The following is a 26206-nucleotide window of genomic DNA, read 5'->3' as shown; positions in this document are numbered from 1 at the left end:
GTGATAAATTTGAAAAGTGCTTGAACTCATTTTCTAGATTTAGAGAAAGTGATTTCTCATTTAGTTTTAGCACTTGGAGGGAGTAAATGCACCCAAGCGGCACCTGGATCCTACACCAATACAACCTGCGGCAGGGAGGGTGGGACAGGAGGGCACCATGTCTGCTTTTTCTTAGAAAAAACAACACAAGCATCTTCTTAGAAGCCATGAGTACTTCTTGCTGGGTGCCCTGGCATGGCACGTCCACGAATCTTTCAACCTGACATTACCTTTACTGAAGTACCTTTCGTAAAGGGACAAAAGATATCAGTAACATTATTCTTTGTTCTAAAGAACCTGGGAATCATGCAAAGACCAGCTCAGTTCCTAAAATTGCTGGAAGGGGGATAACTGAGTGAGTTTCTTTGATTTCTACCTGCAGCAGAATTACGGGATCCATGTTCCCTGTGACTCCACACATGGATCTGAGAGAGGACCGAGTGGTAACATTTCTCAGGACATTCATGTGGGGAGAACATTACTGGTGAATACCACTTGACTTTGCGGTTTCAGTTCATGCAGGTGTCTGCACATACGCTGAAGGTAATAAAACAATCCAAACCGAAGCGTGCCTCTGGCTCTGCCAGGGCACTGTTGGCTTTCTTCCACGGCAGCTGCTAGAAGTGGCAGTGCTGTGGTGCTGCGCTTTGCTCTGTGTCTGTGAGTAGCCAGCAGGATTCTTCCCACTTCTCAGTCACTATCTCTTGCCTTTGCTTTAGTTTTGTGAATTTGGCTTCTGCCAGTGAAGTATCCTAGATTAGCTAATCTCATTTAGAAATATCTTCAATGTTCTGCAACCGGGGATTACTTTTTCTTGCAAGGGACAGGAAAACTAGAGATTATCTTTACTGGAGGACAGTCCTAAGTGTCCCTTTGGCATAGTCCATGCTACAGCAGAAGACTGGTCCAGAAAAACAAATTACATCACTTTACGGAAGATGAAAAGTGGCTGATTAACCCAGGCAAATTTATCTGATGCGGGGAAATTAGACTCCTAAAGAGCCGCTAGTCCATCCTTCTCTCATTCCTGATCAGATTGCTAATGGAGCCAGTGGGCTCATGCTGGCATGCTGGTTTTTACCTGTGTGTGGAGTTAAACAAGCTGCTCCCAGCGTCTCATCACGGGAGCTGGCGTGACCTTGGCGTGACATCCCACGTTCTGCATTGTCCGGGCTCGTACACACTGCATGGAGCATGTCTGTTTTCCATAGGCAGGCTGCTGGCTCTGGGAGGTTTCGGTGGAGCATTCATCCTTCCAGTAAGGCAGTCAGGAGTTGAGGATCCTGTCAAAACCTCAGGAAGCAGACTAGTAATCTGCAGAGGCCTAAATAGGGCTTTTAAAATTGGAAGCAGAACTGACTGCCGAGACAGAGTTTTTTGAAAGATAAACAGCATCAGCCAGCTAAATGGATTTCAAGCACAGCTTTAATTGTTTTTCAAAGGAATCAGCAAAGGGCACCCTAGCTGGAACACGCTCTGAAGTACAATCAGGGAAGATTTCAAGTGTAGAGTAGTTTTGAAGATAATCAGGCATTTCAGTGCTGGGAGATATTGTAGCAAGTAATGAATAAAGCCTTTTTATGTCAGCATTGACAGTGCTGTAGTCTCGGAGTCAATTACAATACCTGCTCTGTGTGCTCCTGCATGATGAACTTCACCATCCTCATTAAAATTGACACGCGCACTGATTTCCAAGCGCAAACAATTGTCCCTGCAGCACACTTGATCAGAAGAACAAGTTGTTTATTGCCAATACCTATTGTATGGGGGATGCCCCCCCCTTTTCTCTTCATTTCCCCCTCTCTTCCCCTCTCCACCAAACCATCCCAACAGCCTGTGACAGACGAGCAACACTTCTGAGTGGATTTACTGTAATTGCTGCAGAATCCCTTGGACCTTGTGTAATGGAAATTATTTGGGTCACCAAATCTTGTTTTCTAATTATAGGAATGAAAGGGGGGGGGGGGGGGGAAGAAAAGATATAATGTGAAACCATTCTTTTATTCTAGCATTTTATTTTTTTTTTTGCTTTTAGAAACCCGGCATAACCCCCTTGCTCTCCCATCCGTTTCGGGATGCGCTCGGTTTTAACCTTGAAGTCGGAGCTCTCTTTCCTCTCCTCTCCCCCCAGCTCCTCTTCCACCGGAGCGGGGAGGGGGGGGACGGACACCCTCCAGCTCCCAAACTCTGGCGAATTAATCGCTTCCACCGCCCGCCCCCCACCCCCCCCCCGTGGTTCTTTTCCCCCTACCCTTCCTCTTGGGGAGCCGAGGTGATGGGGACGAAGGGAGACTTCTCCTCCGCGACCACCCCCCGCTCCCAGCCACCCTTCCCGCACCGGCACCGGGGCGGAGCGCGGGGCCGCGGGCGGGGCGGGGCGGAGGGGGAGCGGCGGGGACCGGCGCCTGTTGCCCCGAGAGAGTTAACGGTGCGGGGAAACTCGCCTCTCCTCCGCCCGTACCGGGCGCTTGGCAACCGGCGCCCCGCGCATGTAGGGCCGCCGGGGGCTGCCGCCGCCACCCGCCCCCCCCCTCCCCTCCCGCCCCCGCTGAGTCCCCGCGTCCCCCTCCCCGCCCCGGACAAGGCGTTTAACGTGCCCAGGCGTGAAGTATGGCATGCAAAGATGGTTTCTGCCAAGGAGCCAGCCATCGCCATGTCCTCGGGTCTCTCCATCGCCCTCCTGCACTGCCTGTGCCTGGCGACGTGGTGAGTACCCCCGGCATCCGCGGCGGCGGGGGAAGAGGGGGTCCGGGGCGGCCGGTCCCGGTGCCGCTGTCCCCGCGGGTTCCCGGCGGCTCCGCTCACCCCTTCCTTCTTTGCCTCGTAGTCTCACCGGGCCGCCGGGGCAGAGCAAAAAAGAGGAGAAATTGTGGCCGGAGAATTTCACCAGCATCCTGAACAGCCTCCTGGATGGCTATGACAACCGGCTGCGACCGGGATTCGGGGGTACGGTGGCAGCGGGGGGAAAGGGGAAGGGGGGCGCCGGGTACGGGCGGGGGGCGCAGCGCTGGCCGCTCGTACCGACCCGTTACCGACCGAAAACGTGTGTGTCCTCCTCCCCGCTGCAGGGTCCGAACCTTCCGGGGAGGGAAGGGCCAGCAGCGAGGCAGCCGCTGGCCCCGAAAGCTCCGGTGGGGGGGCGGCTGAGCGACCCCCGCCGTGGGCGCCCCGCTGGGGCGGTCCCGGGGCTCAGCCCCCGCTCCGCCGCTCTGCCCACACCCGGGGCTCGGCTGCTGCTGGTGCGCCGGGGAAAATAAGGAAAAGCCCTGAAGCCGGTGTGCGTTGGCTCGGTGAGGATGGAGGGACCTGTCTGACATCCAGATTCTTCTGGTTCTTGGCGGTTTTTGACCCCCAGACGCCACGGATCGCGTCCTAATAGAAACAAGTGCACTTTTACCAGCCTGGGAGGTCAGGTCTTTAGTGGGTTCTGTTTCACTAGTTACGGAAAAGCAGAGCTCAGGTGCATGAGCACATCGGTGCTTTGCCACAGTTGCTCCAATTCCAGCTTTGATTTAGAAGTAGTAGACTTAATTGCTATATAGGAATTAGAAGTGGAGGAGTCTCAAATTTGCCTTCACCTGTGATCTGCGTGTGAGGGTTTTGTGCCCCTTTCGTGCCCCAGGCTGCTAAGATGCAGTTTTGTGCTGCTGAAGAAGCAGCCAGACTTGCTGTTCTTTATTGGTGTTGATGTTACCGTGTAAGGACTTGGAACCAAAAATCGTTAGGATCCAGATGAAATAAAAGTTTATTTTGTAACCTGGATCCAAGATATTAAATATTCAGATTTGAAAGCAAAATATAAGATTTAAGAAGAAATTATACAGCCCTTCTCATGATGCACAAAACTATAACGAGTGTTTTATAGGCTGCTTCCTATACAGGATTGAATGAGATCCTCGTGTAGGTTTATGTTGCGAAATACTTTCTTCCTCCTCTAAAAGTACCTTCTTCATACACGTGATCCATCTACACTGACATGTATGCCAACACGTTCCCCACATGCCATATACAGTGCTCACATGCACGGTCGTGATTGTTAAAGGACAACACCTGGCATCGTGTGTCACCCCTTTATTATTTTGAGTGTAGGGAATAAATGAGGCCTTCTATAAGTTAGCATTAGATGGGAAGGAAGCTAAATTTATTAGCACCCAGAGGAATCATTGGGAACTGGTAGCCTTTTGCAATTTAGTCTCTGTGGAGAGGTTACAGACACTTCTGCACGCGTACAAGAGATGTTCTATGTTTGGCATCATTTTAGGTTGAATGCCAACTAATTAGTCATCTAGCGAAGATGCTTTATGAGCATTATCAGATTTCCAAAATTAAACAACTACTAAATATGTAATATGACATACAGTTTATGTCGATTTTTATTTTAATACAGTTGTTTTTGCAGGATATTTTGCAAGAGTAGATCTTTTTCCCTAGTAAGTGTTGCAGACTTTCAGCAAAATGCTATCAAGGAGAAAAAGTTCATTGTATCTCCTTGAACTTCCGTAACAGCAGTATTGAAGTAAATGATAGAGGCAGGAAAAAACCTCTCAGATTTCAGCCTAGGGAAACACTTCTGGGTGAATATTTCACAAAATGGATATTATATTGCTTCTTGCTTCTTCCTTCCCTATAACATCTAAACCACTCATCTTTGAGTTTTGAACTTCTAAGTAACACATGGGGGGGAAAAAAAGCTTTATTTTTTAAAATGATTCCTGCCTCTCTAGCTCCTTACAGTAAAAGTTCTCTTCACCTGATTTGACAAGAACAGCTTTCAAAAAAAAAAACCAAACCAAAACCAACCAACGGATGAAATGTCTGCAATGGGGCAGATTTGACTTTTTGACATAACTCAAGAGTAATAACTATGGATTAGTTATTAAAATATACACTATCCAGATCAGATTTTCCCTATATTTTGCGGGTTTTTTTTCTGATAAATCTCTCTGACAAATGGGACTTCAGCTTCAAAGTGGGTCACTCGCTGGTTTGGGAATATTTAGAGGTGGAAAGTATAGTGTGTTTTGGTAGCATTAAAGCTACGTCACTTTCTGATGAACAGCAGAATACTTATTTTTGTTTTATTCTTGAAGCTGATTCACCATCTAGTTTTCACATGGCTCAAAATGAAATGAAGGTTTTATTTTAAGAACAAAAGGCCGCGCAGAGGTCTGACTGATGCTGATTTTAAACTTCAAATCAATGAAAACATTTCTAATTCGGGCGCAAATGATTTTTAAAATCAGACTTGGGGAGGTAGCCAAATTCTGAATTTTGCTGGCATCTTCCAGAGTTGCCACGATTAACAATTCATGAAGATTTTTTGCACACAGAGCGAAGTAGAAAACATTGGATTTTGGTTATTTCCTAAAACCGGATCCAAATTCTCCACGCTATCATTAATTAGCACAATTTTGGGTAGTTATGGAGGAGAAGTTAAATTGCCTGAGCATGCTTGCAAACGTGGAAATGGTCTCTCAGGAGGGTTTTGAACCCCAGCAGAATACATGGAAGCTTGTCTTGGTACTTCTTATGCAGGAGCGTGGCATATGTTAAGGTTTAATAGAAGAATGAAGTTCCCCATGTCATTGGATTGACACCCTGCATTCCAAACTCGCTTTATTAAATGGATTTAAGAAAACTAAAAAGTTGCTAAAAAGTCACTTACTAAGCACTGTGAGGTTTGGTAGTGTAATAAACAAAACCAGAAGGGTTTATGAAAAAGGTTTTTAAAGACCATTTAAGTGGTAGTTCCCATTAAGTTGGGGGGGGGATTATAAAGAGGCGAGAGAGAAGCAAAGAGACTTCACCTAGGAATTTAATGAAACAAAGCAGAATGGGCTTTGTGTGTAGGAAAGAAAAAAAACCCCAAGTGCTGTCAGGATGACTTTAAATGCATCAGAGTTTTGAATTTCAGTAGAGGGAAGGTATATAGGGACTAATGAATAAAGTAATGCTGTATGATGTTTGAAAAGAGCGTGGTGGAAATGAAGTCAGTTCCATTCCCTACACTGTATGCTCCATTATATCATTATCCTGAATTTCAGAATGCAATTTGTAATGCATGTGAGTTTTCTGGTCAAAACCACACTATGAGAACAGGGTGTTTACAGAAGCCACTTGTAGGGTTATTAATTAAAAGCATTACCTGCTGGAAAACTTCAAGAGTGTTACCACAGTGCTGTTTTGATTTAGCTGTAAAACTTTGAAACAAAAGCATTTCTAGTTAAACCCTGACTCCAGTTTTCACCTGCTTTTAAAAATTTTGTATATGACACAAAGGGAAACTACAGAAAGTTGCAAAAGCTGGATTTTCCTCTGAAAATACCCTTGTTATCTTCTTACTGGTGATTAGTTTCAAAGTGATGGTAGAAGTCCAGAGACTTTTTAAAAGGAGTGTTACTTGCTTGAAGTACAAATACTTGGGTCTGGTTTGCTATTTTAAAAACTTGCATGGTTTCAGACTTTACCCGAGTAAGTGTTGACATAAGTAGGGGCCTGCGAGGTCAGATTCAAACCTGTATTGGATTGTAACTTTAAAAAATGTTCCATAGTCTTTGAAACTTCCATGATACAGTAACGCATCAGACTGAAGCCTGCACTTAGGGAATTAAGAAGGAATGGAGGGACTGAAGCTAGTGAGGGCAGCATCACTTGTGTGCTGCCATTTATCTGCTAATTTTAGTGAATTGTGCCTTTTGGAGAACATCTCATCTCTGGCGTCTTGCTTTTAACGGCCAGTTGTATGGGCAGACCAATGAAAGAAGGTGCTGTCTGACTTGCCTCCTGCCCAAGTCTCTCAGCTTGACTGCGAAGCCCGCTGACGTTAGCTCCGAACAAGCTGATGGTATCGCCCACAGCATGTTGCTGGCTCGCAGTGGTGTGGTTGCCCGTCAGTGAGAGCTGGAGCTCTCTGCCCTCTTGGGTTCTGTTTATTTGTGTGAGGTAGAGTCTGGCATGAGCTGCACATCTCACTATCAGCCAGCGAAATGGTGATGGCTCTGTGGCTTTCCATTTGGAAGTTGCCATGTACACTGGCTCTTGAGTTGAAGGAACAGGACCGTGTTCGTTCATTTTCCTTTTTCTCTTCTTCCTCTCTTCATATTCTTTCTCATGATCTCGTACCTGTGAAAGTGCAGCTGAGTACATGGTGGAATTAAATATGTTGGCCATTGTGTCCCCTAGAAGGAGCCCCAGGAGAGGGCTTCTCTGCCCTTTCTCGGCTGTGAGATGTTCAGCTGATGAACAGCATTTCTGAAGAGTTTCATTTCCTGTCAATGCAAGAGGAGCGACTTTAGTCAGAAAATAAACACAGAATAAATTTGCAGAGCAAAGACCATTTTCTGTTTTTAGAGAAAAGAAAAATATCTCTGTGATTATCTGCTCTTATTAGGAACTCATGCATGCCTTCAAGGTTCCATTGCTCAATGTAACAGATACTGTAATTTATTTTTATTTTTAGATTGCAAATGGACTTGAAGTGAGCATTGTAAAGTGAAGCTGATAATTTTTTTTTTCAGGCAGTTGTCCAGTCTTCCTCAGCTGGTGAGAGTAGATGACTCAAAGGCTTAACAGGATACGGTGTTAGATACCTGTAGTTGACTGATTTGAATTTGGCCTGGGTTAGTAATGCTTGAAGTCATTACCATCTGTCTGTTGTTCAGTGACCTGTATAAAATTAGCTGATATTCTTAGTCCAGTTCTTAGTAGACAGGTGTCCACATCGTGAAAACTGGCACCAGTATCAAGCTTGTTGGCTGTCTCAGCAGAGATTATCTGCTGATGAACAGGCAAAGAAACAGTAATCTCCTCATTTCTGGAGGTACATTTTTCCCTTTTCAGGGTTCAGACATGCTGATGGGTGAACATACTTAGAGACAAAGGTTATCGTGTGCTGCTGGGTTTATTGTATTTGTCTTTTGGTGGAGAATGTAGCCCACGTGTTTGAATTCCACATTAATTTTTTAAAAATGCCCTACCTAGCTGTTCTGGCTCCCTAACAGAAATCTTACATATAGCTGGTGTCCTCAGCTGTTCCTTCTGATAGAATGAAACAAGAGAACATGCTTCATGTGATGGCTTTTTTTTTTCTTTTTTTTTTTCTTCTTCACTTAAAAGATATCAACCCTATTCAGGCAGCAAGAATTTGGAAAGAGAAATCACCAAATCTTTCACATGTAGTTATATTTAAAAAAAATAAATCTGTAGCAACTCCTGGGTTTTTTTTTTTTTAGATGTAGCTGTAGGAACTGATGTAATATAATTTCATGTAGTTTATGTATCCTGGGACTGATCTCATAATAGCAGCAATAACGGCAGTTAGCATTTAAATTGCAGTTTGTATGTTGAAACCTTTGTACAGACTTGTTTGCTAATGTTCCCGATTGGCTGCATGACTCTCGATGGCAAAATTTGCACCATACAGCAAGCCTGTGCAGGATTTGACGGTTTACATACAGTGGAGATCTCTGCAGTGACAGTTGCCTATGGAGACGCGGGGATAATGGAGCCCAAAGTCTTTCGCTGGGAGCTGTGCTGCAGTTCAACCCATATGTTGGCATAAAATGCATGGGAGAGCTGTCTTATGTTCCTCTTCACGGGGTTAGGGCCTGGCATCGCTTCTTCAGCCCACATGTAGCATCTCCATCTAACACTGAACTATTCTGGCTTTTTGCAGGGGTTGCTTTTAATCCTGCCTGAGCTTCTTTAAAGTATATTATCTTGCAAGCAGTGATTCAGACTTAACTGTTCCCACTGCAGTGTGTAGGACTCTCTCCTCCTATTTCATTGACATAAAAATACACACCAGTATGTTATAAATAGTTCTTCAGTATTCCTGAAGATTTATGGTGGATAGATGCTTTCTGAACATCCATTGAGGGATAAGCCCAAATGGTCATATTTAAAGTTAATTGGCCTTCTTACAACTCGCTGCATTTTATTGCCAGTAATAGAGTGTTAAGGATTCTAATAGGATCTTCTGCTTGCAGAGCCCGAGTCGATTAAGTGGTGCAACATGTTCATTTTGGAGTGTTGCTTAAATCACCAGTAAAAGTAGGTTAGGTGACTACAGATCACCTCCTCGTTGTCAGGAATTCCCATGATTAATAATAGTTTAAAAAAAAAAAAAGGCAGCAGCGTGACTCACTATTTGTACCCCCGCTATTGTTACCAACTGCAGTTAATGTTTTATTCTAGAACAAAAAGAATAAGGGATAGGTTTTGGTGTCGCCATAGATACTTCTGGGTTTGCATTAACTACTGGGATGTGCTTAGAAAATCCAAGATTTGGCCTTAACAGTTGAGAACTGACAACGTAGGTGGAAGCCGTGGAGCACAACAGGGCTGCAATTGGAGAAAAAGCATTAGGGAGATAATCAGCCTCGCTGTCCCTTGCTGCTGTCTTCACTCCTACCAAACATTTAATGTTTGACCGAGGTTTTGGATGCAAAGCAAGGATTTGCACATCAGTACTAGCTGGATAACTGTTATGGTGCCTAAAATATTTCTAGATCCTCATTCGTCTGCCACTTTCTAGTGGCCTAAAATGTGATTTTAACATTTGTTTTCTCACTGTACTGCCATTGTGTCGGGCAAGCAACCAAAAGTAAACTTTAATTTCAACCTTATTTTGTGGCTTCATTATTGTCTGAAGAGTCCCTGTTTCCTTCTTGCTCATGGGTCCTACTAATAAATACAGGTTTGAGAGCAGAATCGCAGTTACTGAAGAGTGAACTCAAGCATAATTTTAGTCCTGTGCTGCTGCTATAGGATTTCTAATAGCATTCAGTCGTAGGCTTGCTGATTTGGAGATTAGCTTCTTGGTCTAAGCTCTCCCCTTCTTTCTGAGAAACTCCAAAAAATAAACTAAACTTGCAAAAAATCTCTGAAGCTTATTGCCCGTGAAGCTGTAATCATTTAATAAAACAAAAGAAATCAATGCCTGAGGAGAAGCAGCTCATGCCTGTGGGGAAAATCTGTCCCTTTGCCTAATTTGGTATGATTATAAAATTACAGCGTTCTGAGAGCTAAAGAAAAGAAGATATTGCCAGAGGAAAGCAGTTAAAGGTTGGTTTTTTTTTTTTTTTTTTTTTTTTTTTAGGAATATTCCTGTTTAGTTTCCTAGAACTAACAACTAAGGTGGTTCCTGAAAGGGATTTAGGAACAGTGCAATACTCGGTTTACTCTTATTACTGAGTAACAGAGACTAATTCTTACATTTTCTTGTTAGAGCTACGTGGGAAAATGACTTTTTAATTTCTATAGAACTTTGATTTCAGAAATGTTTCAAGTTCAGGTGAAATAAATATTTATATATTTAAACCAACTCCAGATAAATTATAGTCTTGTGATTATGGGAGGTCAGATATGATTGGATCTCTTCTATTTCTGCGTACGAGTATGATTGTGCTGTTCTCCCCTATTTTCTAATGCTGCAGACGAATGTCTTCACTTACAGTATCTTGACAGCTCTAGTAAGACTTTTCCAATCTCTGGGAGCTCTTCTGCTCTCCAGAAATAATTATATCAGGAAATATCACTGGACTATGTTGTCAGTAAAATGTGGCCTAACCACTCAGGGATTTCTGTGACTTAATGAACACTTTGTTATTTGTAGAAAGAGGAGCAGCTTCCATTTGATATGTTCAGAGCGCAACGCGTTGCAAAACAAACAGCGTGGTGTGAAAGTGTGTTACCTGGAACTCGGGAGTTTCTTCTTACAAACTTTTCAAGACAGATATGCCAAACTACCCAACTTCCCAGGGACTGCTGAGCTACCAAATATTGTAGGGTGAATTTTCTTTAGATTTTATTGCGAGAAAACGTCCTCCTGTGAAACTGTTAATTTCCAGCAAAGTCATTTTTTTGACATTTAGCTGAAAAATTCTTAGCTGTTCTTCTCTACATAACTTGCAAACTGTTTAGTGAAATAATTTTACATGGTTTTATTTTATTTGTTGTTCACAGTTTGACACTTGTTCTAGGTGCAAGAAGTATAGGTTCCATGTTTTCCAGTTGCTTATTTCTTTTTCTCCTTTTAACATTTGATTCAAAGTGACGTCTGTGAACAGTGATTTTTTTTTAAATTGTTTTTTTTTTCTTTGCAAGAGAGACATGTTCTTCTGCTGCTAACAGTCCTAAGTCTTTCCTCCTTCCATTTTTAGATTGCAAGTACTATGATAAAACCTGAATTAACAGACTCGAGCCACTTATACTCTTTAGAAATTTAAGTTGTAGGGGTTTAGAAACTATGGTTGTGAATTTGTAGATCATACTTTTTTTTTTTTTTTTCAAACAGATACTTTTTGGTAAGACCATCAGTAGATTTTTTTTTTTTTTTAAAATTTATGATGTGAGTTAATTACCTGAATTAAGCCATTAGCTAGTGCTTTGATCACAGAATCATCATAATAGCTGGTAATGATTAGCAGCTTCCTAGCCTTTTACATTGGGAACAAACCTAAATCCCAGTGAAATTAGTTAGTGCATGTGTTCTTTCATTTAAGGGGAACTGTAGAGCGTACTGTAGAGTGGATGCCCATCTGAAACTTCACAGTGTTTTGTCCTGTAGTAAAGGAAATTATATGTTAAAATGAAACTGCTTTCTCTGCTGATTGCTGTGCGGTACCCAGCTGTAAGAGTGCAATACCTCTGCTGGGGGCACTGTTTTAAACAGTGTCCTAAGTATCGCTAGTTCCTTCAAGACGGGCTTTGTCGTCCTGTCTGGAGCTCAGTTCAGACCCTCAAAAATGCTTAGATATCCAACTTTTATTTTGATGGTATTAAAGCACTTAAGTGCATCTCAGGATATGGATGCACTTCTTGATACTTGCAGTACTAAATTGCCCAGTGCATGGCATGCTAATATCTGTACTCCAGTTATTACCAGCAGGACTGAATGTTAGTAATAAATGCCTCGGGGAATGTGGATTTCCCGAATTCGGTGCTTGCTGTTAATTAGCATGGTGTTTTCAGTGTGCCTTTTAATTTTTTGGCATCTGTTTTCTTATCCGTTGAGTCAACATTGGTTTTCTGAATGGGGGTTTGCATGGAAATGCTGCTTTTGATTTATTTACATGGTAAAGGTAATTGAGCAGTGCTTGTTATTAGAGACTTATCTGAAATGACCTGTATTTGCATTTTGCTCTTGCTCGTCCACAGAACCCTCAAAGCGATAACTGTTCACACGCCAGGATCATTTATGGGAATTGTTGACCTGCAAAATTCAAATTTTCTTGCTCACTTCCTTTTCATACATTAGGTCCTGTTACTGAAGTCAAAACAGATATATATGTCACCAGTTTTGGACCTGTTTCTGATGTAGAAATGGTATGTATTTCTGGGATTAAAATGCCATTTCCTGGTTCTTAGAAACCATGAACTGCAGTAAGGAGTGGATGCTTCATCTGTACTGTTCTGTCAATCATGCAAAGTAGACAAGATTAGTAACAGCTTAATTTACAGGTTATAATTAGATACATCAGGCCTGATTCTGGTCACACTTTCACTGCTTTTTGGCTGGCTTAAGGAATTAGCTTCATAGAATTTAAAACAGACTGTCACGGTATAGAGGCAGAATCAGGCCTTCTGGGGAGCATCTAAGTCAGTCTACTGTGGGGAAAATGTGTAATATCTTTGAAATTGCCTTTTCTTTCTGAAACCTGTGTTATTCTCAGGTGAATAATAATGGCATCATTTCACAAATACTTGTTGACGTTTTCATTTCAGATGAATATCCTTTACTGATCTTTGTGCCCCTTTTAGCATCACTTTCAGCAAATGTTTGACTGATAAAAGTTTTCCTAAGTGTCTGCAGAAATTGAATGTCAAAATGACGTGCATGAAAGTCACAGAAGAGAAATGTTACATTTGCACGTACTGTTATTTGTACCTGAACGGCATCTGCATTCATTTGAGGTCAAATCCAGCATAATTCTCATCATCATCTATAATCTAGTGGTATGCCCTTAAATTACACAATAGTTTCTCTTTTTATAAAATGTCCAAGAAATCACATGGAAGTAACACAGCCATATGTACTGAACTGAACTACTTTAAGGGAAAGGCAGTTTCAGGGCAGTAACTTTCTTCCCATACAGTGCTGTCGTGCACGTTGTGGTGCACCTAATGTGGTTCTATCATGTGGAAAAGTACGTGATAGCAAGGTATTTTTCCAAGGGCTAAATTCCTGACAGCAGTCTCATGCTGAAACGCATCTTACCCCTCCAGTGGTTGTCATGTACAGTGTGATGCTGTTCAATGTGACAGGGGGTACGAGAATCTGGTCCCAAGGAAGTCTAGTTATATGTGCCTCAAATCTAAAATAAGGGCTGCATGGCATCTCTCTGGTTTCATTGAAGCATTTGACATGGTGCCACATGGGAAATTATTATTTGTATTGGAGAAGGCAGGAGTGAGAACAGGGACTGGAGGTAGGTAAGGAACTGGCAAAAGGAGGTTTTACGGGAGATGTTTCCCCTTTCATCATTAGGGATTAGTTAGGAGGGTATTCAGGGATCCAGGAATTGGGTTTGGAATGGTTTTCAGTTAATGTATCCATTAGTGACCCAATGTAATCTGAATATGGCCGCACTCATAAAACTTGCTGAAACAGTGAAGTGCGATATAGTCTCGATACAGAGGATGACCAGGATGTCGTTTTAGAGCTGGGTTACTTTGGTACCCAGCGTAATGAAAAGGGTTGAAATCTCATATTACAAAATCTGTCACGTAGAAGCTAATAACAGAAACTGCTAGTTATGAGCTATGAAGTCACCATCAAGAAATGACACTGGAAAAGAGACTTTTCATAGATTAAACCACAGTGGAGGATACAGACATGGAAAAGACGACAGGCAGAATTCTAAGACACTAGAAGACATGCCTCCTTACCCATGCAAATAGATATGGCCGTACATGTAGTTTCAATGGTAACATTATGCAGAAGAGTTTGAAATAAAGTCAGAAAACATTGTTTGGCTTAACAACAAAATGACAACTGTAAAATTAGAAAGGACGTAAAGCTATCTGTGTTACCTTTTTCAATGCCACATGATACTTTTTCCGTGAAATGCTTTAGCTTCCAGAGATGAGAAATACATTCCTTCATCCATTCATTCACATATGATTTCTCACGATGTGCCTGCAGTTTTGCCGTTGTTGTTTGCATGTTTTCTCTGGGGCATCTGAATAGCTTTTCTGAGGAAGTTAATGGGATAGTTACATAGTTCAAGACAAATGTGTACATATGCATATTTATCCATCTTTTGTGGGCTTGGCAAAGGAAATATTTAGCTTTCCTCACTTAAAAAAAAAAAAAAAAAGCTTACTTTCCATCAGTCAAAATTAAATTTTCTTTCCTGACTTTAAAGTGGAAGTAGTCATTTGTCCTGGTATTTTTAATTTAGCCAGCAGCAGAAAATCCATGGATATCTTTTCTTTAAAAATCTGTTGACACTTATTGTCAGAGATCATTTTGTTTCCAGTTATATGCTTGACTACAAATTCAGTTGCCTGCTTCCTGCAACCTAATTAGATTAATTATTCCTTAACGATTAAATATGTGTAGCAATTTATTGATATGACTAATGTGAGAAATTAAGCTATTAAGGAGTACACAACACACTTTAATTGGTGGAAATATATTTGCGTAGTGGACTTAGCATTTTATTTACTGCTGATTTCTTTGCTCCTGAGGGATTTCTGTTTTTTACAGGAGACACTTTTACATGCAAATGCGATCTTTGTTCTTTCTGCAATTTAATACAGGAGTATACAATGGATGTCTTCTTCCGTCAGACATGGGTAGACAAAAGATTAAAATATGATGGCCCTATTGAAATTTTAAGACTTAACAACTTGATGGTTTCAAAGGTGTGGACTCCTGACACTTTCTTCAGGAATGGGAAAAAGTCTGTCGCACATAATATGACAGCCCCAAATAAACTCTTCAGAATAATGAGAAATGGCACCATCCTGTACACAATGAGGTATCTAACTTGTTTGTTTAGCTTCTTACAATTACTGTATGCAAAAAGTTATACTGCCTAGACAAAATGGCAACCAGAGACTATTTAATTTGTTCCATTATAGGCTTACAATAAGTGCAGAGTGTCCCATGAGATTAGTGGATTTTCCCATGGATGGTCATGCTTGTCCTCTCAAATTTGGGAGTTGTAAGTTGCAATTATGAAATTTCTTGTAACTACAGAATTTTAATAGTAGAAGTAGATTTTGAACAATTACTGAACTTTCTGAATATTAGCATTGATACACAATCCTTATGCAGACAAAACTCCTGTTAATTTCCTTGGGAATTTTACTTAGGGCCTGAAAAATCAAACCCAGGCTGAGAATTCAAAAGCAAGGAGTGATTCAGCTGTTATGTTAAACCCCACTATTCTGGCTACACAGTTGCTTGAAATACATATTTTTTTTTTCTTGGTTCTTAGGGAGAATTGGATAATCAGTGAAGTGAGAGATTCTCTGGAGAAGACAAAGAGGGTGGGATCCATTTCGGCTTCCAACAGCCAGGCAAAAGGCACCAAGGGAAGCAGGTTCTCTGACTTTATCTACAGTCAGTGGAGGCACATTGACATCCTGTTAGATGTGTAGATTACGAGTAAAGATTTGATCCTTTGTTGTATTTGTCTATCATCTCCTATCTCTTGGCCTATAACAGCAGTCTGCATGGCAAGTTTAGTCTAGATAAATAGTTTTTAGACTGGTGAGAGGAATCATAGTGCTGGCGACTTTCCTTTTCTGCTTTGAAATCAGATGCAGATTTTTGGATAGTCTCCAGACTTTGTCTAGAAGGAACATTTTGGGACATACTGCATAATTAATGACCAAGGGAGGTAGTTGTGATTTCCCTTGTTTGAATCCACAGCAGAGACCTCTGAGACCACCCGGGGATGGTTGGTGCACTCTGTTAACTATTTGGTCACTTTTCTAAGCCCCCTCGGTCGCTGACTTCTCTGCTTTACACTCAGATGTAGTCAGTGGCTGAACATTAATATGTTTTCCTTGACCCCAGAGTTCTGAAGTTAGGAATGGCCTGAAGTTACTCATAGTCTTTCCTTAGCATAAACTTAGCTTATATGGCTGGGGATATTAAAAACACTGTTCTGATAAGGGTTTTCATCCCTGTTACAGTGAGACTGGAGACCAGGTGCTGACAGAATTGGGTTTGGTATCAGCTGTGTGATAGGGGAGCTTCAATAGTGGGGGTTTCTCGGCAGGCATATGTCTACAGGCAGAATCGCCAGCCAGCAGAAATTGCACTTCACACTAATCTGATATCGACCTCAGTGAAACTTGAAATAAGATGTAGCCATTTCAAATGCAAGACTGATTTAATTTAATTTTAACAGGAGTTTGGGCTGTGTAGGGATTGAATGCTAGCCCTAAGTTATGTCTTTTGTATTAATTGTAAAGTACTTCTTTGGTTGTGCTTATTTTTGGGGTGTTGTGAATCTTTTACTGACCTCTGGTTTCTGGCAAATATTTTAAACATAAGTTTAAAATACTATATTTTTTAGTATAGTATCGTTTTTAGTATAATCATTATTTTCTGTAAAGAAATGTGAGCCCAGTCTCCAAAATGTATCTTCCTTATATATGCTCTTTTTTATATACTAGTATATTTTAATGATTAAAATTTTAGATAGAAATTGCCAAAATAAAGATAGACTTTACATGCCCCATAAGGGCTGATCCAGAAAGAACTCCTGTTTAGACTTCACGTGCGAACGTGAATTTGTGTGTGATACTTGACGTATGACCTGAGCTGCTAATTCATCTCCTCTGGGGGTGGCTTTTGGGGGTAACTTAACGTGAAGGGTTTCTAAAAAGCTGTTAGTGTGAGTCTTGCCGTTTGATTTCAGTAGGTTTGGAGTGTGCTCTTAGTAGGGTATGAGCAGAAGTTTCCTATTTATGCAAACCGATGCTGTGTTGTAGATGCTTATCCAAAGAGTGAAATGATTTATACCTGGACAAAAGGACCTGAGAAGTCAGTGGAAGTTCCTGAGGAGTCTTCCAGTTTAGTTCAGTATGACCTGCTTGGGCATACGGTATCCACTGAAACCATTAAATCAATTACAGGTAGGAATCTCGTCAGTAAAAATCAACGTGAGGTAAAACTAACCCTATAACATTGCCCGAGGCTTTTTTTCTTTCTTTCCTGTAAGGTATTCTACTGAATGTCATAGGGTATATATTAAGGGCTGAGAGCATACATCTGAATTAGGTTTCTCTCCTTCAGATTTACATTTGCAGATTCATTACAGTAGATTGCGACGGTCTTTCAGAAAGCTAGAATGAGATCATTACTCCAAGGGACAAAATGAGCATTTAATCACTGCTTAAAATGCAGTTTGAAGAGTCAAGAGGATGCCTGGGTGAGGAAGTAATTTCTCAGCACTGTATCCACATTATGTGCAAAAGACTTCCTTTGTTTGGCGGTGCAAACAGCTCAGGATAGAAGTACAGCATGCAGAATGGGTTATTAAAGCCATAAAAACCCTCTAGTCAGATAAGGATAGGCACAAATGTATTAGTCACAATAGATACTTCTGCTGATTTGTGCTGTAAGAAATAAGGCAAATGGCAACTACAGGCATCCGAAATGAGTGAAGTATCACTGATGAGCAACGTGGTGATAAACAAGCATATTCCCAAAATATTTTTAAAATTTGGAATCATTTTCTAAGCATCAGCAAGTTTGGGTGTTGCGAGATGGTCAAAATGAAACAGATAAAGCAGATAGATATATTTGATGTATTGCTCTGTGAATGTTTTTCTCAAAGATAAAACAGCATTTTGCAATACACTAGAAATTTACTTCTCAGCATATTGATTATTATGAGTTAACAACAGAATTTCCATACTATCCCCAAAATTCTCATTCTGTAGTACTTTATTTAGTTTATTCAGTTTATGGTAAAACTGAGATTATTATATTTTTTTTAATATGAATGATAATATTTTAGATAAATTTACAGTATTTTCAATTCTTGCCAATGATTTTTGCATTTGTTTCATTATCATAGTGATGCTGATGTATAACCCTAGTAAAAAGCTGAGATGCTTCCATGTAATTCAATGTGCATCATTGTTCTTATTGTTTTATTTGGCAGGTAGGTACCACAATGTTCTGGATACTATGGTAGGTTGATAGCTTGTGTCTTGGGAATCTCTTCTTCAACAGATACCAAAAGAATTTTATAAATCGTACTTATACTGTAAAAAGTGATCCATATTAGCTGTACATCTATGGTATTTTTGATAGCAGCTTCTGAATGGCACTGTAAGGACCTACTACTACTAGAATTTTTTGTTTAAAACTTTGTTTCATTCTTGTCTCTAAGGAACGTGTCTTTCTATACATGTTAAGTGGTATGAATAGCATCATTTTAAACAATCTCAGTTGATAATCTGAAACAGTTATTCTGCAGCACACAAATTTTATGCCCAGCCAGAAAAATATTTTCTTTCTTCTTTTTTTTTTTTAGGTGAATATATTGTTATGACAGTTTACTTCCACCTCAGACGGAAAATGGGTTATTTTATGATTCAGACCTATATCCCATGCATTATGACTGTGATCCTTTCTCAAGTTTCATTTTGGATAAATAAGGAATCTGTTCCAGCTAGAACGGTGTTTGGTAATTATTTCTTCTTTTTTCGTACTTCCTCTTTTAATGACTTTCACTAGAATATGCCTTTTTAGTGCAAGGGGTATCCTGCCTCTGTGCCTGTGCAGAAACAAGGAAATAATGTAAATTCAGAGGAATTTTTGCTATCAACGTATGAAGAATGTATTATATCAGTCCTTCGAATCTGAAGAGAAACTTGGAATATTTAACCAGCAGGGTGACATAGTTGCCTGTGTTGCACGCAGATGTACATCCATGGGTATTCTACCTGCATGGGGGAGCAAATTGAGAAGACCTGTCCCTGAGTAATCCAGGCAAGTCCTTTGCCTACATCCGGAGCAGTTTTATCCTCCAGTGGACAGCAGTGTAATTACTTGAACTCACGCCTTCTAAAATCCTTTTAAAATAATTTGATTGGGAGTGCATGAGATGTAGAGATGTCTTCTTACAAGATCTCTGTGTTACCAGTGGAAGCTTGGTATGAGTAAGGCTTAGATCCTGTTACCGTAATTTCATGTTTAGTGCTCTTCTCTCCTTTCTGCTGTTGCCATTATGAAAATTCATAAAAAAAGCAAAACGATCGCAAGATATTAAAATTGCCCTCATCAACATACAGCTTGAATGCAACGTTACAGTGAACTCTGAAAATAAAAAACAAGAAAAGCTTATATGGGAGCCAAAGTATAAGAAATTAAATGGAAATAAATTCCTAACAAAGAAGTAGGATAAAAACATTTTTAAAAGCAGTCTTTATAGAGCAACGTCTTGACTTTATAATACACTGTAGTCTAAAGCAGGACTAATCAGGAAGAGAATGTTCTACAAAAAGCCTTTCTATAGATAGAGAGATGCTGGCAAGAGCGATAGAAATTAATGTTTCTATGTGACGGCCCATTCAAACATATAACTAGAGTCTGTATACTGTTTAGTACCACAAATTAGACACAGTTAATTATTGGTACAACCTGTGCACCTAGTAAGAACCCTAGTAGCTCTCAACTCAAGCATTATATAAGGCAAACGAGTATATCACTGCACGTGCCTTTGCAGTGATGTTGAATAATGGTACTTTTTTGAAGGGAGTTTGCCATGAACTGGAAAGGTAGAATTAGTATTTACAGAAAAAATGTGATAATTGAAAATGTACAAATTATAGAGCAATGCACGCAATATGTGTCATTATATCCATATATGAAGCTGAAAACAAATAATAATAATAAAGTTTAGACATCCACTAAGTTAGAGATAAGTCTCTAAAATGCCTTTGAAAGTAAGTGGCTTAAAGTATGGCTAAAAGTATCTCTCTAGTTTTCTGACAAATTCCAAAGGGAGCCTGTTTTCTAAAGGTTTTCTTAAAAAAGGTAGAAATGTTTCAGGCAAGAGACAGTAATGAAGCCAGAATACCTGCATGGTACCAGCTTTCTAGAGGAACTGTCAGAAGAGGCTAACCAAAAGATCTTTCCATCAGACGCTGCGTGTTTAGGGAAAACTTGGCAAAGGCAACAGAGGAAGAATACCCAAGGAATGAAGGTACATCAGGTTGTGATTTTTGCAGTCAGAGCTTCAGACACCTGAATCTGATGATTGTGGGAGACTGTGGTTTCCTTAGAGGAAAGACAGCAGTACAATCTGTTTTTTTAAATTAATTTTTCTATTAAGACACTCTTAATATATTTTTATATGGTTATGTACATTTCTAATCAGAAGCTTGCAAGTATTTAGCTCTGGGTACTTACAATTGATGTGTATATATAATATTTTTTACCAGACCTTAGTTCCTTACTCTGTAAATCCCTATGGCACGTATCCAAGAGCAGTTACAGTGGCAACTGCAAGTCTCCCAGATAAATGATTTAATAGGGGGAAAAAATGATAAAGACTATGGCAGTAAACAATAATACTATCAAAGCCTCCCCTCTTCCCCTTGCATTTGGGGAATGGTTGGTCATTCAAGTCACTTCAGCCTATTCTTGCATCTATTAAAAAATGTCTTTAAAAAGACAATTCAGACAAATTATTTGCTTGAAGTGGACAAAGGTAGAATCAGGAAGCATAGGACAAAGCAGGGATGGGTTTCTTTCAGGAAAAAAATAACTTTCCATATTTTTTTTTCTCAGATTTAAACATTTTCAGTGGTGTGTTTTTCAACACCTTCCCACTGGAGAAGGTTTTGTGAGCTTTCATCTGTGTTTTTATCTTGCTGAGTTTGCTCTGAGATACTCGTTATGCTTTTATGAACTGTTTTTTCTTTTTTTTTCTTTCTGTCTTTTGCTTTTTCATAGGAGAGACTATTGTGTCCTGTTCTCTGTATGGCAGTGTCTAGGTGAAGCTTTTTCATATTAGATCACCCAGATAGGATAGCACCATTTAGGGAATAGGGGATGTCAGGATCCTATTGGAAAATGTGATCTTAATTATTTAGAATTCTTCTCAGCATATGCATCTTATCTTGAATTAAATTTGGTATGGTGTTCTTTACGTGAGAGTAAAGACATCTCCATTTGTAGTCAGTCTTTCTTGAGGTTATCGTGGTAGGACTTAAGCAGTGTTCCCTATATACTCCTATTTTAGACTTGTATAATATTTTTGATGAAAAAAGAAAAAAAAACCCCATACCTTGGTTTTATACAGCATATATTTACATTTGAAGTATTACCGTGAAGTGGTCATATTTTGAGCTTAGTGTTCATGCTTGTACACTTTTTAATTAAAAAGTTGTTCTTTCAGAAGATGAAATTCTAATTACATTGAGTTGATCAAATAGTAGCAGAAGGTCTTAAAAGATAAGGTTATGGTTTACTAATTAACAGAGTTGTTCACGTAATATTCTAGTTTTCCTTAGCACCAAAATAATTTGCCATGATTTAATGGCGCCTGGATTACGAGTGGGATAAGAGGAACAGACGCAGAGTAATAGGTGGGATTCTGAACCTATTACAAGAAAAAATCATGTTTTTGTTGCAGTCTGATGAGGAGTCCCCTATTTAACAACTGAAGTTATGTTCAAATGTTTAGAAAATAGCTTGTGAGAAATTCTACTGAACTTGACATGATACAAATACAAAATTAAAATTTCCATGTTTTCTTCACGTGAACTGTAGATGGTCTGCTGAAGTCATGGCTTCCATACCTCCTTTAGAAACTGGTTAACTGTTTTGTGTGCTTAGCTGCACACAGATGATGGTTGCCGTGACTTAAATCTAATGCGCTATTCGCAAGCAGAATAGAAGGACTCCTAAGTGGTTTAAAATTCTTGCAAGCTGCTTGCCTATTCTGACTTTGTTTTACTCAGATTCAGCAGAGCTTTATTTTATTTCTTTGAAGGAATAACCACGGTGTTGACGATGACGACGCTGAGCATCAGTGCAAGACATTCACTGCCAAAAGTATCCTATGCTACTGCCATGGACTGGTTCATAGCGGTCTGCTTTGCCTTTGTGTTCTCCGCTCTCATTGAGTTTGCTGCTGTCAACTATTTTACTAATATTCAAATGGAAAAAGCCAAAAGGAAGACAGTGAAATCCCTCCTTGAATTTCCAGCTGCTCCAGTACAAAGAGAAAGAAGTACAGAAGAGACGCTTACGGTATGTTTTCAGCTTATACAAATATTTTCCATCTTTTTGTAGTGTTTCTCAGTAAAAAACAGGCCTTTAACTTCCTCCCAGGTTCCCTCAGAGTTAACGATACAGCGTAAGTCAGCATAATGGCAGACCAATGCTACACTGTATTCAATGATAAAATCTTGTAAAACAATATTTAATTTTTACTTGCAGTATTGGATTAACTTGGGGGAGAGGAGGAGGTTGTGTCCATCCATACCTGCAGTCTCTTCTATATTTAGTTGTGTTTTGGTGAAGGTCACTTAGGATGGGTATCTTTAGGAAACTCTCTTTCCCTTTGCACGTTGATTCTGATTGGACTGATTATACAGACCAAGGTATTACAGATTATAAGGACGGCATGTTATTTTATGTGGCTAGTGTCTTTAATGAATTAAAATATGCGGTTGTACCTCAGAGCATTTCCCTAGACACCACAGTTGTCCTTTCATTGCGTGTATCACCTATCTAGACTTTTTTCTTCATCAGGTACAATTTCAGGTGTCTTTTAAGAATGCTGGATGAAACCTTTGTGTCCACCAAAGATTTCATTTTTATGTAACTTACTTATCTTTGCACAGGAGCTCACCTCAACTCCTGAGCAGGTTTTGGGGATCTTTAACAAAATGCTTTCCATCTTTCATAGTGCTTCGGATTAAGTGTGACTTGCGTGGTAGCTATCTTAGTGCGTGGACCAGTTAATAAAGGCTCGATCTCATTTCCAGTTGAGCTGACCAGTGATTCTCCTTTCTTCCCTTTTCCCATTCCCATATGCCTACTCTCTGCTGCATCACTCCTATTTATGAGACACCTGGATAACAAGGTCATTACGGGACTTGCGCCGGCCACGCGGTCAGACAGTAATTCCCAGCCATGGCTTACTCTTGGCAACACCACTCAAGAAGTAAGATGCTGACAGAAGCATTGTAATTTAATCTTCCTGTCAGGCTGACTTTGTAATTTCCTTTGGCTGAGCCATGATTTAAGAACTGCTGTTTTAGACTAACTCTTGGTAATTTTGTCTTCTGTCTCTTTTCACATCCCATTTGTCTCCCTCCCTATTCATCTGCTCTTTTTTGCCTTCCCACCCCTTCCATTTGCTATCGCTGCTCAGCTGCTGTCCACCCACTTCCATTTTTCTTTCTCTTCTTTGCTCTCTTACCAAAGATCATTACTGTTTTCAATCTCCTGGCTGTGTTGTTCTATTAGCTCCCATTTCTGCTTAAAAGGATAGATGTTCCCTGGAAGGTTTTGTTACTCATCACTCCGGTGACTGCTAGTAAGAGATGGCAACAAGAAAAAGTTTGTTTATAGTAGCATGTAGTTCACTTTGTACATAGAGTACATTACTTTATTCTTGATAGTACAGCATGCAGTTTAGTGGAGTATCTCAGGCACTCCTGAGGAGTGTTAATAAATACTGCTTCTGGTGATCGTCAGGTTTTACTTGGGTCCAAAGGAAAATAAATTATCTAACAGTTTCATCTTGGGTTTATTTATAAGATTTGATTAAAACAAAAGTAAAAATAGTAATTTTCTCAGGTAGCAATGATGGAGGCTTAATAAAACTGTTTTGAATCGTGGTCAGAATTGCTGTAAGTCAGTCTTGTATCATGCTTAGCTATTTACAAACCTGTTTTGGAGAAACTTCTCTTTCTCTCTTTTTGTTTTTTGGTGTTTGTGGGTTTTGTTCTTTTGGTGTTTTTTTTTTCTTTTAACAACAGAGTCAACAGAACACACAGTTCTATTCCACTGCTTAATTAATACCTCTGTGATAAATGTGGTAGTGTGCTTACGGGTTTGGCGATCTTGAAAGCACTCAAGGGAGCAATCTACTTTTTTGAAGGGTTACACATTAAATGTTATGAGTACATCAGTGAATGATAATGTTGATTGTACCTTGAACTATTATATTTTTTTATGGCTTGTTCTCCAGTTATGCCTATGCTAAGATTTGAGTCTTTGCTCTTCCAGGACAGGCGTACAGGGTGAGCCCTCAGGTGCTGTTATAAAGGCGTAGCTGTGGTGTAGTCCTTTCCATGACTAGAGGATGACTTCTGTTCTGGTCTCCTCCTGCGCAGAACAGAAGCTAATACAGCTGTTCTAATTCATTAGAAGCTAATATCATGAAGTTCAACAAGACCAAATGCAAGGTCCTCCATCTGGTTCGGGGCAATCCCAAGCACTGATATAGGCTGGGCTGCGACTGGCTTGAGAGCAGCCCTGAAGACAAGGACTTGGGGGTGCTGGTAGATGAGAGGCTCAACGTGAGCCATCAGTCTGCACTAGCAGCCCAAAAAGCCAATCGTATCCTGGGCTGCATCAGGAGAAGCGTGGCCAGCAGGTTGAGGGAGGTGATTCTCCCCCTCTACTCCACTCTCGTGAGACCCCACCTGAAGTACTGTGTCCAATTCTGGAGCCCCTACTACAAGAAAGATATGGACGTGCTGGAATGTGTCCAGAGAAGGGCCACGAGCATGATCAGAGGGCTGGAGCACCTCTCCCATGAGGACAGACTGAGGGAGTTGGGGTTGTTCAGTCTGGAGAAAAGAAGGCTCCGAGGAGACCTTATAGTGGCCTACCAGTATCTTAAGGGGGCCTACAAGAAAGATGGTGAGGGACTTTTTAGGATGTCGGGTAATGGTAGGACTAGAGGGAATGGATTAAAACTAGAGATGGGTCGATTCAGACTGGAAGTTAGGGAGAAGTTCTTCACCATGAGGGTGGTGAGACACTGGCACAGGTTGCCCAGAGAGGTTGTGGAAGCCCCATCCCTGGAAGTTTTTAAGGCCAGGCTGGATGGGGCTCTGAGCAACCTGAGATGTTGCTGGGAGCATGTACTGGTAGGTGTCCCTGCCCGTGGCAGGGGGTTGGAACTAGATGATCTTTAAGGTCCCTTCCAACCCTAACAATTCTGTGATTCTATATGTCTGTTAGACTCTGCTTTCCAACCTGACATGTAATATAGTCCTCTGCTTAAAACTTTTAGTTTTGCTTATAAACAACTAATCTAGAATTTTCTTATGGTGTATTATGAATCTGATTTTTTTTTTTTCTGCACATATACAGTGCCGATTTACCAGAGAGAACAGAATTTCAGCTTTCCTATGAGTTTGTGGTGCACAGAATAGCCTGACTGTAGCATGTAATCTGTATGTATCGTTTCTTAACATAAAGACTAAACATTTTATCTCCATACCTAAGCGATAGGCTTTGATTTCTTAACCCAGTTAGTGTTTAAAAAAAGTCATTACTACATTGCCACTATTGTACTAGAAATTCTGTTGTTAGCAATACAATTGCCAGAGCTCAAGGAAAAGTTTTAATTTTAATCTGTCTGAAAAAAGTTTCAAGTTTTTGCCTAATCATCTGGTAAATTTGCCAGTCTCCCAAAATTAAAAATTTTCCACTTACTCAGGGAGGAAGCGTGCGTAAATTGGGAAAGAAGATGCCTAAATACCTAAACCCTATGGTTCTTTCTGGTGTGTATCTCACCATTTGCAACCTGCTTTGGATCTTCTGTTAATTGGAGGGGAGATCCCTCTCTTATGGCTGTAAGCCCAGTCCTTTTGCCTGCCTTGAAATGGCAGGGAGCTGGCTGAGTTGGCTTTACATAGTTGAGGTCCCATCTGCATAGGTCCCCTGAAAACAGGAGAAATACAGAGAAATTGAGGCTGTTAAGGGAAACAAACAACTTGATATTATACTTTTAAATGAGGGTTTAATTTTATGGGCTGTTGATTGTGCGTTATTCACTGGATGGTTACGTGCATTTGATTTTTTTTTTTTTTATTTGTTTTTTCTCCAGTAATGTGTTGGGAGTGTCCTAGAGGGTTCTAGGAGGGAGCAGGTTGGGCTATGAAACTGGATTTCCTATAGAACATGGGGATTTTACTATCTGATACTACTAGAGAT

At 40.4% G+C, this 26206-nt stretch overlaps 1 protein-coding gene across 2 annotated transcripts in view; it reads left to right on the top strand.

Annotated features, from left to right (window-relative positions):
• Positions 1–2129: 2129 nt before the first annotated feature.
• The window catches only part of GABRA4 (gamma-aminobutyric acid type A receptor subunit alpha4), a 40087-nt gene continuing 16010 nt past the window's right edge, over positions 2130–26206 (top strand). The window contains exons 1-8 of one of the 2 annotated variants that reach the window (XM_074587963.1): positions 2130–2745; positions 2867–2985; positions 12299–12366; positions 14806–15026; positions 15130–15212; positions 16996–17139; positions 18549–18701; positions 22017–22276. In XM_074587963.1, coding sequence (XP_074444064.1) covers positions 2315–2745; positions 2867–2985; positions 12299–12366; positions 14806–15026; positions 15130–15212; positions 16996–17139; positions 18549–18701; positions 22017–22276 — 1479 coding nt within the window. In that variant the 5' untranslated portion in view covers positions 2130–2314. The remainder of the gene's footprint in view (positions 2746–2866; positions 2986–12298; positions 12367–14805; positions 15027–15129; positions 15213–16995; positions 17140–18548; positions 18702–22016; positions 22277–26206) is intronic. The other variant, XM_074587964.1, reaches the window with a different exon arrangement.

Source organism: Larus michahellis, chromosome 5 (genome assembly GCF_964199755.1).
Source record: "Larus michahellis chromosome 5, bLarMic1.1, whole genome shotgun sequence".
NCBI lineage: Eukaryota > Metazoa > Chordata > Aves > Charadriiformes > Laridae > Larus > Larus michahellis.
This window is presented reverse-complemented; position numbering and strand designations above follow the sequence as displayed.